The 17,565-nt window shown below is 30.7% G+C and overlaps 1 protein-coding gene across 1 annotated transcript in view; it reads left to right on the top strand.

The window, feature by feature from the left end:
* The first annotated feature begins 4,341 nt into the window (after positions 1-4,341).
* Positions 4,342-17,565, top strand: part of LOC128999504 (fat-like cadherin-related tumor suppressor homolog) — a 70,770-nt gene continuing 57,546 nt past the window's right edge. The window contains exons 1-3 of the mRNA XM_054426069.1: positions 4,342-4,424; positions 12,129-12,231; positions 12,695-15,876. Coding sequence (XP_054282044.1) covers positions 12,152-12,231; positions 12,695-15,876 — 3,262 coding nt within the window. The 5' untranslated portion in view covers positions 4,342-4,424; positions 12,129-12,151. The remainder of the gene's footprint in view (positions 4,425-12,128; positions 12,232-12,694; positions 15,877-17,565) is intronic.

The raw sequence follows: 17,565 nt of genomic DNA, 5'->3' as shown, positions 1-17,565 counted from the left end.
TTTAGTACATGAAAGAGTTTTTTTTACGGTTTGGCTACATAAAAAAAAACTGTAAATTTAAAATTTTCATGTTTATTCTTGTGGAGAATATCGTAAAATGTTGTAATTTGCTTGTTTATAGGTATATTTTGATCTAGCTTAGAAAATTTATTCATTTCGCTCTAAGCTAATGATATTTATTAGCTTCCCTTTTGCAGCAAACCTAGGTACTTAATAAACATAATGTTATTTAAATAGATTTAATTTTTTGATATTAAATATATTGTTTATCAATTCTGGCAAATAGAAATTCGCTTAGTCTGCAGGTTTTCTGTGGCGGGGCTATTATTATTAAACAATTGATGTCAACATCTGGAATTATTATTATGAACACTTACTTTTGTCATTGTGTTAATAAAAAACTGAGAAGAGAAGATAAAAAATATTTAAAATTGAAGAAGAAGAAGGCAATGTAAAATGGCCCCAAACAAGTTTCACGGGTGGATTTAAATCTGTTTCCTGTCAGGTAGAATTATTTTGCAATTTACTGTAGAACGTTTTCGAAGAACCTCATCTGCAAAATTTCCTTTTTTATGAACGTTATAACATCTACTCAACATTTCATGTGTTCTACAAAAGGGTTTGAGTTTTTTGAGTTGTTATTGAATAAGCTTTTCACATAAACAAAATATTTTCTGTGTCATATATGCTCTACAATACACACTAAAGATTATTATCTTTTATATTATATATTCATTTAAGTTCATTTATATACATATTTTTTATCTCCTTGACCTTAGTACCTTAGTAAATTAAGTTAGGTTAAAATTTGTCTTTCTTCTAATTAAAAGATTTTACAAATAGTTATTTTGTTGTTATTAAGGTTTAGATTAAGAATAAGCCATGAAAAAATAAGTGATCATTAATTACTGTAATATAATTATACAATTACCTCGTCACAGCTCTGAAGTCTCCGTATGTTACGGCCGTTTCGGCATCAAAATTCCATCCAAAGATATATCCACTAGATTTAGCTTCGTCAAACTTTACACGCACATTAAACACGAAAAAAAATTAAAACATATTCAACAACAACCTATGCGTGACACGCCTGTCTCTTGTTTTATATGTTTTAATTTTTCTCGTATTTTTATATTATTATATTATAGTCATCAATTCAGTCAGTCGTTAAATCATGCCTATTGATCATTAATTATTGATTTGTATAAATATATTTGATGGATGATTATAATGCTGCAGCTGTGTTATTGGTTTAACAGTTTTGTTTGAACGAGCTCGTCTTAAATGTCAGATCATACAAACGTCACAACAAACGTTTTTATGAACGTTAGTAACAAAAGCAGGCTTTGGATAGTTTCTAACAAAAAACGAAAAAAACATGTCATCCATATAGAAATCGACCCATGGTTCTTTGGCGTGTTTTAAAATTTTAAAAATTAAATCTCCTTTATGGATTTTTATTGAATTTTAATTTTTATTCCTTATTATATTATTGGAATTAAAATGTACATGCAACAGTGAAATGTTTCGTAAATACGTCAAATACTACATTAATGTTATTAAAGTGATTATCAACGTAAGTTTTCCTTGACCTATGATAGAGAAAAGTCCAAAATAGAGTCGATACAAAGCTGGATCGACCTTCTGAATCATTTCAATGAGTTATTCTGATTTTGAAAAGTGTTCAGAAACGATTTATGAGTTCTGCTGTTGCTAGGGGCAACCTTGAATGCTTCCGAATCACATGTTTTCATGGTCCACTGATTTTATGACGTCATAATTTCTATACATGAATATAAATTTATCGGTTGCTCAATACATTGAATATTAAATAGCGAGGTTTTATAATGTGTTTCCTTTATGTCCTGTTTATTACAGTTTATCCAACATTATTTGTGTAAAATATAAATATGTTTTGTTTATTACTTGTTTACAGCTGTGGATAGTGGCAATGGCGATATGTTGACACGTTAAGCAACCCAAACATAGTACAGGGTACAGTGGTAATAGGCTCTGAACAGTTGTTAGGGGAGAACCGGTCGAGGGTTCAAATCTCAGTAAATAAAATACCTTGTATGCCATTTGATGATATCAGAACCATATGGCTCAAATGCAGAGAGACTATTCAAAAAAATCATCGGATTTTATAATGGCAAAAGCATTCAATCCGTATCAGAAAACCTTTCCTTATTTGGCATTATCTTGTTTGTAAACCTTATTTTTAATAGACAACACAACTTAAAAAAAAAAAACACTTTGTATGCATTTTGATAAACAAAAGTAATGCTTACAGCATTAAATATAGGGTTATTTGTAACTGGACTTCATAATAGAAGTGACGCGATATACGCCTACACTATGTTGAACTCCCATTTAGCATATAAAAATACTCTCAATGTTCATACGGTTGTTATAACAAATTTATAATTACTTTACTTTGTTTGGTTCAAATGTTTAATTTAAGTTATTCGTAACATTTTATGTGAAAATCATAAGGCAAATTTATTTTTGATCACTAACAACACTTACCGTAAATCGTTCAACAGTCATGGGAGTGAAGAAAACAAAGGAAACAACCAAAATGGTGAGATAAGTAAAATTGTTTTTGAGGAATCAGCTGTTTCGCAAAATAACTTTAGTGAACACACAGCTTTGAATGAAACTGAAGACAAGCATTTCATTATTCAACTTTACTATCGTTAGTAAAATTTTAATGTCTGCATCATGATCGAGATTTAGTTTTTAAATAACGACTACTTACAATTCTATCTCACTCCAAAAGTTATTTATGTCCCATGATTATTTTATTGAGTAAGAGACAAAATTCAATTTGAACGTACGTCATAACATTGAACGAAACTGGCTTTACCATCTCCCTTTACTGTTATGGAAAATGTAAACCCAAATAGAACTTTACTGATGCTTGGCTGCATTGACGATCCTTCGTGTACGTACTTAGAATTTATCATCCTTCCACCATTATTTGTTGTACTTAGTTAACATGAGTAAACGGTCACGCGCTGTTTTTGTATAGCTTATTTTACATATAATCTTTGAATAATAACTCACAGTACCATAATAAAAAATGATAACAAATTATAACTCTGTATTGATAAATTGTGAGTCATAGCCTTTTTGTTTGTGGATATTTTTAAATGTAGATGATACAATTGTGCTCTGATATTTAAGGCGATAACTTATTAATACCATTTTCTTTTTCTTTAAACGTAAGCTGGTTTTGATTTCGGACATAAATCTTGTTTTAATAGGTACCTATTATTGTAGATAAACAACTTTTTGTTTTGTATTAGCAAGGATAACCTAAAAATAACTTGGTATAATATAACATGTAAATATACTTAAATGTGTCAAGTATTGCATAATATCTTGATTAACCATCAACTATGAAAGATTGAGTATGAAAATCTCAGGTAAAACTCTTTGACAAAAGTTTTTCCCAATTTACAACATCGTAAAAAACCCTCACTAAAATATATACCAAGTTATTGAAACCTAGCGGTATAAAATTTTCGATCTTAATACCACAGCGATTCTTTTAATGTTAGTGAAATGCTATTTCGATAGGTATGTGGCATTTGGCATGTAGATAATATTAAAAATTAATCGAGTAACACAATTTTAGGTACCTGAATTAAGCCGGAAAACTCTTTTTGACAATACAATTTACTAAAATTGTTTTACTAAATAACCTACAGCAAAATTTGTAAAATTGTTTCTGGTTAGTAATAGTGGTAATAGTGCTCGCCTTCAAATCTAAAAATCACTAGTTCGATTCTAAGCGAATAAGTTGGTTTCCAGACCAAGATACAATTTTTTTCATTGGGCTTTGGGGTTTGGACCGTGCAATTCCAAAGCTAAAAAAAATATTAGCGTAGAAAAGAGAAACCCAAAGACAAAACTGCAAAATGAAGATGAAGGGTATACCTTTAGGTGGTGTTTGTGAAAAAAATAATTTTAACAAATAATGTACGCATTCTACTTCATTTTACTAAAAAAATTTCCTTTCACACAACCAATTCATCGCATTGCTTTTATTTTATAATTAAGTACTATGACATAATCTTAGCTGTAACGTTTTCAGTAAGACAAAATTGTTCACCAAATCCTGCATTAGACTTGCGAATCCACATTGTTAAATATTTTCCGCTTTCTCCGTAAATAGAAGCGGCTGGCTCCAACGGGCAAAACTCCAATGTATTATTTATCTAAGTCTGGGCAGGGTTGAGGGAGGGACATGCGCCCTATCGGGGGTGTTAGATGTAGGGAGGGGTGAGTTGTCATTGCTAGGTGTACCTCCGCTTAGTAGTTGCCGCGGTCAACGCTGTAATGGCGGGCGAATTCTCGCGCGAGTTGTAAAGTGCCGGTTTAAAATGTGGTTTTGCAAAACGGATATCTTTACATAGGTAGGTGGTTATTAAATGACATTTTAATGCACAAGTTTTAAATATTTATTTTTTATTTTTTAAATATTGTACGTGTTAGTATACATAAATTTAAAAAAATACAATAGGAAGTCAATATTACCTAAATGTAGACTGTTAGGTAAATTAAGCCCTATTAGGTTAAAGCTTAAAATTTAGGACGCGTTTAAAACTAAGACTTTGAATATTCTAAATATATGATACTATAATCTTAAATACTTGTTAATGATTCTGTACTTATGTGGAATTACTTTTAAATCTTTGGCAATATAACATTGTTCCATATCTATTTTACATATATTGCATATAACCATTGTTCAATAATAATTTAAAGATCATATCCGTAACCTACAAAGTAAATAAAGTACACTTATTACATTTATTTCAGAGCTAATGCAAGGCTAAATGTTTTACACATATAGGTTAGTCATTTAAATATGGTTTACAGTTTTACAGTGCAATGACACATTTTTGAAAAAAAATTATAAAATTAAAAATATTTGTTATTTAAAATAGTAAGACGAAAAGAAAAAGTACTTGAAATGTTATATAGTGTAATGCAGATTTATTAACCTGTAAAATTAACAGTTTGTTAATCATTATAACAACTAAGATTTTTATTACTAAAATCAAAATTAAGAGGTTAGAAAATAATTAGGGTTCAATTAAAATTTTCCCGCCTATGGAGTAGCCTACTGATATGTATATTAGAATTTATGACTACCTGAAAATAATGTATTGAGTATTTAATTATAAAAAAAGTTATTTGCAGTACATCATATTCTTTATATTGTTTGCTTAGGCCGTACTCGAACTATAAAAAGGGCTAACAATTTCCCTATACCTTCAATACATAAAAAATAACATTGAATCTCACAAAAAACACTCAAAGCTCAAAGCGATTAAAGTGACCTATTTAAACCCCTTTTGGTTCATTTTAAACACGTAATTTATTGTTCCGCCTTTTAGATTGTTAAATCATATTTACACGATATTTAATAAAAACATAATATGATCTGTTAAAATCTCTATTTATTTATGTTTATAGAAAAACCCTTTTCTGCTAATCAATCAACAATGACATTTTCCAAGAAGAAGCAGTGACTTCATAAACTTAATTACAAAAACGTCATTCAACTTTAAATCATCTACGTAGTAATTTGCGGAAAGTTATTTAACTAAAATATTTTAGATAAAGGAGTTCTGTGTTAAAAGTAGTTGTATAAATAACAAAATACATGATATTTAAATAAAATGAAAATTAATACACGATATTTTAATACAATTACTTTTCGAGGAGATGTGTTAAAAATAGTTTAATTCAAAATGGTCAAAGCCTGAAATGAATGCATAACTCACAATGAACACACAAACACTTAAAGATCAAAGCGATTAAAGTGACCTATTTAAAACCCTTTTGGTTGATTTTAAACACGTAATTTATTGTTCCGCTTTTAGATTGTTAAATTATATTTACACAAGTTTAGAGCATGCATTTATATTGATTTTATCTTTATGACCTTTAAATTCAATCCATTTATATTACAAAACCATTTAACAATGAAAGCTTATATAATAAAGTGCAAGTTGTGTTATTTATAAGTTTTTAATAATTTGTTCTAAATCACTTATCAAAAAATGTAATGTAAATTAAAACGTAATCTCAGTTTTTGTATTGCTTTAATTACTGATTCGAAATCGATAGCAATTATCATAATTTCCCTGTTTTCCCTGGAATGCAATCTATTTCATATATTTACTGCACCAACGACACATGCACCCTTATAGGTTTTAAAAGTAAAGGTTTCTAAAGGTTTTAGGAGTATTGAGCTCCATTCTATTAAATACTCTTTCTAGGAAGGGTGTACAAAAAAGTTCCTTTTCAAACTTTACAGAATCAGGTTTGTAAACCAGTAAAGGTCTTCAAAGTGGTTACTAGGAATATAATGTCGTTTATGTATTTTATGATCTTCTCCTTGTAAAAATATTAAGCGTTCTAAGTTGATTACAGTAAAAATGAATTTGGATTAATATTTTGCACGTTGAAAATTGAGAGGTATTTGTTAAAAAATAAGCTATAAACTGCTAATTCTTTCGGGTGGGCATTAATTGCGCCAATTGGCCTGAGATAGGTAGTCGGGGATTCCTGAATTAGGACATCTACTCCAGGGAGCCACCCGATAAGTTTTCAAAGCCAAGTGGCGGCCCTCTTTGACTGTATAATTGAGTAAGTTAAGATTAAGTTAGGTTAGGTTAGGTTAGGATTACACGAAAACAAGGACATTCCTTCTACCGGCAACTCACCCTTACCTAACTTGGGCTTGGCGCAATTAAGGAACATATTTGGGCCCTTTGAGGTCTTGGCACAATTAGGGAAATCTTTGGAGCAATTAATGCACAACCATTTATTCGGATCCCTCAGGTAGTACTGGCAGATCAATTGTCAACAGTGTAATGAAGGAGTAATTGGTTTTTATTATTATTGGGACTGTTGAAGCCTCTTGACCATTTCTTTATCTTTTCTAGCTCTCATAGCCTCTCATAGTAATTGTCCATTCCTGAGAACTTAAATCCCACTTAGAGAAATTACATCTTATTGATCTTACATATAAAATAATTGGATGAATATTAAATGAGATCTGTCTTGCTTATAATATTACAGGGCATCTTTTTCAACGCAATCATCCATCTGTAGTACTCTATATCTATATCCAATATTAAAAATAAACAGAAACTTAGTAGAGAATCAATACTGAGACTGGACGTTTGTTGGGATTTATTAATAGGTGGAAATAACAATAATATGTGATACAAAAAATTAGGAAAATCAGGTAGGGGAAGAAGTTCCCAATCAGTCGTATCTGAGGTTTTAAAACTGATCAGGTAAATTTCTGCCGTATTCAACCCACCAGTTACATATACCCTACATTACCCCCCCCCCCCCTTCTCTACATTACGGACAATTCATGTTAGCAATGAAGAGTTAAGAGGATTGTGTATATTGCCTTTGGATCTCATTAAATGTTAAAATATGTTTTATAATAGTAAAAATTTATCTTTTTTTAAAAATTTGCATTTGATGTCAAATAAAAAAAACTGCTTCGTATATATCAGAGTAGTTGGCTCCTTTGGACTAAACAAACCAAGTTAGTCTTTGTTTTTAATTCCAGTGACACTACCTAATTAAATATTTATTAGCATAGACCATTATTTTAATGTACTTTATTCCTATTCCTATTCTTGATACGTTGCATGCCATTGTGATCTATGTGTAAGGGAAATGCAAGGTTGAAATAGGCAGTTAACCTGTTATATAAATAAAAATGTGTGCAAAAAACTAATTACCTAGGTTTCTAAATTTGGATTCAATTACCCAATTTTTGAAAAATTAATTGACGTTTAACATGTAACTCATCTTAATAGTATACAATACAATATTTTGATATCTAAGTAATTAGGTAGTGTATAATATATGTGCTTAAGAGATTTATTTGTAATTGGCGAATAATATGAACGATATAAATAGAATATATTTTAAATATGTAATATCTGGTTCATTCAAAAGCAACTATACGGCCTTTATCAACCTATTGAGGGACAAATATAATACCAATATTGCTATTAGGTTTAAAAATAAAATTTCAATGGTATCCATCCGAATAAAATATTTTCATTCTTTAGTTTTTTTTCTAATGGCCGTATTTATTTGGTAGTAACAGTTACTTCTTATTTTGTGTTAGGATCAAACGAATGATCTTTGTACGGTCACTGTGCCTGCTTTTCAAATACTAATCCACAGTTAAAACAACAAAACCAAAGAGTAACTGTAAGACTTAAAAAAATCAGTTTAAAGACCTCGAAATCCGATTTTATAAAATAGTAAATAAATAGTTAATGATCGTGTGTAAACAGCAATACAATGTGTTATGATTTCTTGTGCCTCTTTTGAACAGTCCACATAGTGTGTCAATCTCAATAACTTTAATTAAGCTTTTCACAGTGTCCTTGAAAGTTTGAGGAAAGAGAGTGTTTCGAAGTTAAACAATGAGGGTTCTTTTACAGCTCCGCCAACGTGTGTTCAAGTCAGAAGGTAAAAGTCAAACAAACTTTGAGTGAATGAACCGCACTGTATTTACAAAGCCGTATAGCTTCTATCAAACCTTCAACTTAATCCCCTTCAATATATCGAGTCTTAATTTGAATTGCTCTCCAAGGAAGTTTGTTTAATTTAAATTCCTCCATTTATTTGCATGTGGCTGTGTAACCTTAAAATATAAATAATCTTATTCTGAACAGTGGATTAAAATATTTGTTTATTGATAAGCTAAGTATATAAAATATTTTCAGGATATTTCTAAATTCTTAATTATTGAAAATCTTTAAAGAATTATGTTGTATTCCTTAAGGCAAAGCTGTTGACATTTTCAAGCAATGGTAACAAGGACATGATAAGTGTTTCAATTTGTCTTGTATTCTGAAATTCTTAGTTTAACTCAGTATTTCTGTCTTTCATCTATATAATTTGTTTTTCGTTTTAGTTTTATCCATGTTTAATTGAAATTTTAATTTACAATATGTATATTTTCACCGAAACTATCGAAGCTTTAAAAGGCACACTATGCAATAATATTTATTAAATAACTGTTGTTTTATTGAAAAATATTGACTAAATGCTATTTTAAAATAAAACCTAAAATCCAAGAATTGCACTTTGGCATTCTGAGCTAAAACTAACATATCTGAAGAAATTTTGACCCAAGGATCTTTAATTGGATATATTTTACGTTGGCATACACAGATATTAAATGCAACTATAAATCTCTTCATTTAAAAAAAAAATGATAGATTTACAAATAACCTAACGTAAAATTCAAAACCCTTACCTATGGATTAGTATTAACAATAGATATTTTCCACCAAACACTAGCTTGGCTTAAAGGATTTCCTAGAAGCAATTGATGATCATTATTGGTCAGAGGCTAAAGAGGATCGTTATTTGAACTAATCCAGGATTTCTGCTCCTTCTCAGGTGTTGAGCTGGTCTAGAGGATTATGGGAGCTGCTATCACTAATCCTTTTCCAATAGAATAACTAATGGCTTTCTTTGGTTTCAATATGAGAATACTTCAACGTACATTCGAGCATTTTTTTGGAATGATATCAGTTTCCCTTTTAGTTATATTTTTAAGTACCTCTTTATTAAACGTGTATAAATGGTAAAATAAGTTCAATGTCATTATTTTATATTCATTAAAATATGATACTTAAAAATACAATAGGCAAAAAGGACCCTTTAAGATTTAACTGAATACACAATTACTGCACTTAACTATGCTATGAAATTGCTGTATTGTATTAAGACTATTGCTTTTTAAAACGTAAATGAAGATAAATATGCCCATGTGAAAAACATGTAATTAAATTTAAAAATTTAAAATGGAACTAAACTTAAAATTGATAATTTTAATATAATGCCTTGAGTTGTTTAACATAATTCATAATAATATAATATTCATAAACATCTGAAGATATTATAATTAACTTTGTTATTGAATACTTTATAAAGGGTGGAATGGAACTTGGTACACTGAAATGTATACATGAATCAACTTAACAAAGAAATCAGAGATTTTCTCAAATATTACAGAAAACAATCACAAAACTTACAAACAGACTTAAGACTTTCAGCAGAAATATGATGTTGAAGCAAATATTAGGGCAGGCCTTAACTAATGCAATAAAATATATGGAATAAAGGATACTGTTTGGTTAGGTTAGTTCAATCGAAACAGTAAAACACTTTACATTCCATCCTACCAAATATCCATAAACTCATGGTCAATTGGAATAAGTTAAGTAGCTGTTTATTTCATTAGCTCTTTAAGTTATGTAATGAAAGGTTTGAGGCACTAAGAACAAAACTAGTGCAGCAAACCAATTTAATAAAAGAAATAAATCATTTTAATATTAAATTATTTTAAAATTACATTAATTGAAAGTTAAATAATTTTAAAATTTAATTTATTTTAAAATGAAATAATTTTAAAATTAAATTTTTTAAACATTAAAATATTTTAAAATAAAATTATTTTAAAATTATTTAATGTTTAAATAATTTTAAAATTAAATTATTTAAACATTAAAATATTTTAAAATAAAATTATTTTTAAATTAAATTGTATTAAAATAAAATTATTTTAAAATTAAACTATTTTCAATTTAATATTATTATTATTTTAAAACCCTTTAAACTAGACTCCAAGCACTGGCTGAAATGTAAATATTTACAGTAACTTAACACTGTTTGCACTCCAATCAAGCAGAACCACACTGGAAAGGTAGAGCATCTAAGGCAAATGTTTACACATCTCAACTTCGGGTATTGGCAAAGTTCTGTAGCATGTAAGGTAACAGAAATATTCTCTGTGACACATGGAAAGGAAAATTCTCATTTCTTTTTAGGGCGTGTTTCTTTTTTATATTAATATTGTAAATGTTTTTACGCAGATTTTTGGTAGTTATTAACTTTAGTTGTTATTTTCTTACTACTTTTTATGTTATGAATGTAATATGTATGACTTATTTGTTTAGTTCAGTGTTAACAGTAATATAATTTTTTGTATTGCTTGGAGCTTTCTTCTAGTATATAAAACACCTTTCTTTATTTTTCTGGCTAGTTTAAAAAATATTTCATAAAAAATTTGAAAGATTGAAATAAACTCACTAAAAGGTTTACAACCAATATTATTTATTGAAAACTAACATTTTCAACTTGGTTTGGTGTAAAATGAATGTAGTAATATTTAGTTTCACGAAAAAAACTACTTATCGTGCCTAACTTATAACGTAACATATAAACTTAAATACACAATGCTTCCACCTAAAAAAGGCCCTTAATTCATTCGTAAAACGTAAAAGAATTCTGTGACATTGTTTTAATACATTAAGATTGGATCAGTTGTAATGATCTATCACCATGCTAATTTATTAAGTTTTTTTATCCAACATGATTTATATATTTAAGTGGCTCTTTAGTGGGTTTCTTATGTTTAAAAAGTAATAACACATTTTTGGTTGTTCAATAATTTATCTATGTACAATATTTGGCATTAACCGACATTTTATTTGTAGTGTAGTATTATTGTGTTTTTTTTATATTTGAGTATTGTTTTATTTTTTATTTTCGTATTGTTTTATTGTTTGAGAGGGCTCAAATAAAGTATTTAACCCGTAATGGCGTTTAAAAAAGATAAATACTCAAATTCTTAGCATACAACTAGATCTAATGCAAAATATCCTACATAAGAATAGTATTAGAAGTACAATAATAAAACATCTCATTTTGTTTACCTTGATACAAGTGATCGTGCTATACTCAAAGCTAATACACAATACCATCGCGTTGGTTTATTTTTTGCCATTCAGCTTTGCAATGTACTTAATACTTTAATAAAACCCAAAAGAACAAAATCAGCAAATGAGAATTTTCCACAATGTCTTATAATGTTGTAATTATTGTTTTCTACAGCTACCTGTAAATGAGTATTAGGATGTAAGTGTTAAGTTTGCAAATAATAATAATATTGACGTGGACATTTTAAACTTAAAATTATTTTCTTCATCTCGTTTCAATCCATATCTATCAATCACTTTGCTTGTTAGAAACAATCACATATTTGTTCTCAGGACTATCCAGATGACGCTGAAGAATGACATCGCTGCTTTTCCACGCCGCCATTTTGTCCTGTTGTATTTTTTCTTGGAGTCATACAAACCCAGAAAGGCTCAGGTAATATTTCATTTTATAGTAAAAAAAACAAAATTTTATTTGATCATTTAATAGTCAACATACTAATTTTAGTTAAAGTGGTTATAGTACCTGTAAAGTTGATAATTCAAGTGGTTGTGTAACAACTAGTTTCGGCTCACAATGGAGCCTTCTTCAGGTTTGCCAAGGACATTGTTGTTTCTTCTGACACCACATAGAAAACATTTAAAAACATAACACGCATGACTAGGACTATCTACTAATTTTACCTTTTGCTACTGTTGTTATATCATTCAAAGAGGGGACTATTATAATAGAAAATTATATTTATTTTGCTGTTCTTATGATTAAGCTTATAAAAAATGTTTTTGGATTTTAAATAGAAAATAATATCCTTTAATGATTTTTCTCAAAAGATTCATGAACCAAAAATGTAATACTTACTAAATCCACAACCCTGCTGCTATAGTTATTTTCTCTCTAGGTTTACCAGAACGTTCTACAACGTGACGACCCCAGAGAACTCTGTCAGTCGCACACTCGTCTCTTCCTCGGAGAGGATGGGGATCCACAGAGAATCACAGGATGACGTAACTTTCAAGATCACCTCCGGAGATCCTGACAGGATATTCAAGTTGGAGGACAAACCCATGGGAGACTTCATCTTCCTCGTACTCCGCACCAGAGGAGGGAGTTCAGTTGTGCTCAATCGGGAACGAAAAGATAAGTTCGTTCTTACAGTCAAGGCCTTTTCTACAAGAAGCAGCTTGGAAGTGACTACGATCATTTACGTCAGAGTGTTGGATCGGAATGATCTTAGTCCGATATTCTTTCCTTCCTCTTACAACGCTACCCTCCCTGAAGATTTCCATCTGTATAAACCAATTTTGACGGTTTCTGCTGAAGACGCTGACCTAGGTTTGAACGGGGAAGTAATATATTCCATCAAGGAGCCTTCAGAGCATTTTGCTGTACACCCGTTTACTGGGGTCTTGACGTTGACTAACCCACTCAAGTATGCGGAGAGGTCGGTGTACGATTTAACTATTGTTGCTCAAGACCGTGCCACAGTGTTTAGAGGGGGAGGAAAGCCTTCGTTTGCATCAGTTTCTGTTCGTGTAAGACAAGTAAATCTGTTTGGGCCTGAAATCTACGTTTATGTTCTCCAAGAGCCTTCTGCTCACAGACTGGGCTGGACATATGCTGTCGCAAGAGTTTTAGATAGAGACGAAGGAATTCATGGAGAAATCGAAGATGTGAAAATAGTAAATGGAGAACTTTCTTCATTTTTCACCGTGGCACAAGTAGATGAGAATAATAACAGGACTGAATACAATATAGTTTTATTAAATAGCTTTAAAGGAGATATATTTTCTTTGGTAAATCTTTCTTTGGAAGTTATCGACCGAGGATTCCCTCAAAGGAAATCTTACAAGGGTATTTCATTTAGACTAAAACGTGTTGTAGATACTGATCCAAAGTTTTTAAATGAATTTTATGAAATTCGCGTGCCTGAGTACTTACCACAGGGTTCACCTATTATTCGTCTATCTATTTTGAATAAGGAACAGTTTTTATCAAATAAATTTAGTATTGTTATAAAAGAAGGAAATGTCAATAAATCGTTTAGGTTTTATGATAAAAAGCTTGTTCTGTGTACAATTAAGCCTCTTGACAGTGAAAAACTTAGAGTCTTTACCTTGTCCTTGGTTATTGTGGATAAACATGGAAATTCTATTGGATCAACAGCCAAGGTAAAAGTGAATGTCGTAGACTACAATGACAATGCTCCAGTTTTCAACGACACTCCGGAAGAAATATGGATAAATGAAAATCAGCCAGCTGGAACACACGTTGTAAAAGTGTTAGCCACAGACAAAGATTCAGAAGACAACGGACAGATCACATACAGTTTGGCAAACATCAATAGAATTCCCTTTGAAATAGATCCTCTGTCTGGAGTGTTGCGTACAACTCAACCTTTAGATTACGAAACTGCAAAACATATCTATTTTATAAAAGTTCGAGCATCCGACTCAGGGACAGATTTTAGACGGGAAACAGAGAAAACGTTTACTGTGAGGGTGAGAAACATTAACGATAATAGTCCTGAATTCACAAAAGCGGAGTGTTCATTATCTATACCACGAAATTTAAAAGTTGGATCTGAACTTTTTTCTATTACGGCGACTGATTTAGACGAATCAGACATTCTTAGCTACTCAGTCTCGTCTACACATGGTACGAACTGTATTAAGATAGATGCTGCTAAAGGTATGCTGAGTTTGCAATGTGATCTAAACGAACTTTCTACAACGGAATGGGGTGTTAATATTACAGCAAATGATGGAATCCATAAGGCACAATCTTACTTAAGGATTTTCGTTGTTACGATGCAGCTTGATTCTGAAGAGCTAAATCTTGCTCAGTACTCTTGTAGGAATTTTGACAGTTTGAAAGAAGAACCAAAAATAAGCAAGTTTAATTCCTTATCACTTTTATCAGGTGATATTGACTATGGAAGCATTCCTAGTAATGATAGAGACAACTTACACTACCCTTTGTTTGAAAACTTACCTGAAAGTTTGAATATTAAGGAGTCCATTCCAGTAGGTGAAATTGTGTACAAGCTTAGAGCGTTTGACGATGATAAAGGAATCAATGGGAAAATTGTGTACGGATTGACAAGTAGACCAGAAGATTTTGTGGTAAAAGTTGATGCGGACTCGGGCGAAATTATAGTTTATAGTGAAATTAACTACGAAGACCAAAATAAATATTCATTAAACGTATCTGTTTGTGATTTAGGCCTCCCACAAAAGTGCTCTTTTGGAAATATCATCTTGAATATATTAAATACCAACAGTTTTGCCCCAAAGTTTAAAGAATCTCACTACAAATTAAACATACCAGAAAATACTGAGATAGGTGAAACGCTTTTAAAAGTTGAAGCAACAGACGACGATTTAAATTTAAGTCAAAATGTCAGCTACTACATTACTAGTAACCCACACTTCGCCATTGACCAAAGTGGTTCAATAACCCTAAAAACCCCTTTAGACAGAGAAACGTCCAAAACCCATACGATAACAGTAAAAGCTGCCGATGGAGAAGTAAACAGTAACGACACACTTTACACAGAAGTGGTCGTGACGTTTTATATACAGGACGTCAACGACAACGTACCTGTCTTTGTAAACACACATTTAGCTGCAAACGTTCCCGAAGACCTTCCAATCGGCAGCATTGTTTTTCTAGTGATTGCTGTAGACAGAGATGAAAACGAAAACGGAGATGTACATTTTTCCCTTGACAATGAATTATTTAAAATTGACTCTTTCACAGGAGTGATTAGACTAAAATCTAAACTGGATTTTGAAACTAAAAGTGAACATAGATTGGTGGTGACTGCAACTGATAGGGGCACTCCAGGACTATCATCTTCTGAGACTGTCGTGGTAAAGGTTACGGACGTTGATGAAAACCTTTTCCCTCCATCGTTTGAGGAGGTGGTTTTTGGAGGGTCGGTGAAGGAGAACCTCCCTGCAGGGACTTTAGTGACATCGTTATCTGCAGTGGATGCCGACGCTACTGGGAGAGACTCTGAGATGTTTTACTATCTTCAAGGAGGCAGCGGATTGGGCCAATTCACGATATCAGAACAAGGTATTTACCTAATTTAATGTAGCTTATTTTTTTATTTATTATGTTTCAAATTATAAAAAAATACAGGCTGAATACTTTTTTGTTGCTTTTATATCAAAGTAAGGGAGTTTTTTAGTCAAAAATATGTTGAATAAATACACTTAATATTAGCACTAGAAATATTTTTTTACAACTTATGAATTTGTATAGCCAACTTCATGCCTATATTGCGCTTAAAAATATTTTTACTTCGATAATTTTGCTTAAAAATGTTGAATCGTTCGTAAGGTTCAAGTTGTTTCTTTTCAAGTGTATTGTTAACCCTCCCTCATATACCTTAGCTTTACCTCGATTTTTAAGCATGAGCTGGTTTCGTTAAGAGTTTCTCGAGTCTATAGTGACGAAATGCACTTTTTAATAGAGGAAATTATTACACTTAATGTTTTCTAAGCCAAAACTATCACCCTGTATACTCAAAAGTTAAGGGGCTTGCTTCGAGAATGATTCATCATAGGATGTAATAACCAGTTCTAATCTATGCTCGCTTCCATGACAGGTTGTGAGGGATCGAAGGATTAGGAGTTGATTGATGCTTTAGCCTTATCAGAGAAGTTATAGCTGGGTAAAGTTGGTGCAGCATAGCCTTCAGTCAAGCTGGTTCTATCGATTCACATACAGTGTTTGAGAGTTTAAAGATGTCTTGTCAAAGCACACTTTAAGTTTAATGGCTTAGTTTGAAGTAAATTAAAAATTGTTTGCCTTTATTTAAAACAATATGCGAGATTTATTTCGAAAATATTCCCGAACGTTTAAAACAAGAAACAACTATGGATAATTTAATTAGTTTTACAAACTAAACCACCAGTAATGAACATAAACCTTTCGTTTGGTTTCAATTTCTCTGTAAACCGATCTTTCTTTCAAATCCATTACATACATTGAGTTACAAACTATTTACAATTTACAGTAAAAGTCATGTTTTTTTATTTAGTAATATTTTGTAAAACATCATAAACTTCAACATCTTGAAACGGAAACGAGGAATCTGAAATTCTTATAAAACATTACTCAGATATTTTAGCTCCTCTTTAGTTTCCCTCTTATAGTGTGAATTCAACAATTTCTCCCAAGCTAAAGTTGGTTCCATAATCTACAAAGATTTTCCTTTTAAGTTAATTTATCTGAAATATTCGTGACGATAACTTTAGTAAACTATTGTTAAAACATCCATTTCAATTTAAAAGAATGATAGAAATGTGCACCTACAGGATGCAAGCAGTGGACTAATATAAACCTGATAAATGTTATTTTTCACTGCCTAGTAAAAAAAAAAATTCCCTGTAAACGGGAAGTTTTATTGAAAAAATCTGTTGAATTCTTGTTACAACGTGTTTACTCTATACATAAACATTATATTAACATTTTGCATACTTATTTATCCTATTAAAACGACTATACTGAAGATTGTTTGGTTAAATTAAGGGATAAACTATCTTTTGGGGATCAGAAACTATTTACAATGAAACATATTTCATATTGTGCTTATAATTTGAAATTTTCAAGATTTTAAAACTTCCATTGTAAAAATTTAACATTTCCATTTTAAAACTTTAAAATATCCATTTATATCTATACAAATATAGTAGGATGAGAGACTGAACTGCTATTTGCAATGCACAAACAGGGTCGAAAGAGCATACACTATATTAC

The sequence above is a fragment of the Macrosteles quadrilineatus genome, unplaced genomic scaffold (genome assembly GCF_028750875.1).
Source record: "Macrosteles quadrilineatus isolate MER2022 unplaced genomic scaffold, UCM_ALF_1.0 Scaffold_8__2_contigs__length_117827958, whole genome shotgun sequence".
NCBI classification, from domain to species: domain Eukaryota; kingdom Metazoa; phylum Arthropoda; class Insecta; order Hemiptera; family Cicadellidae; genus Macrosteles; species Macrosteles quadrilineatus.
Note: the sequence above shows the minus strand (reverse complement) of the source record. Positions and strands in the feature narration are given on the sequence as shown.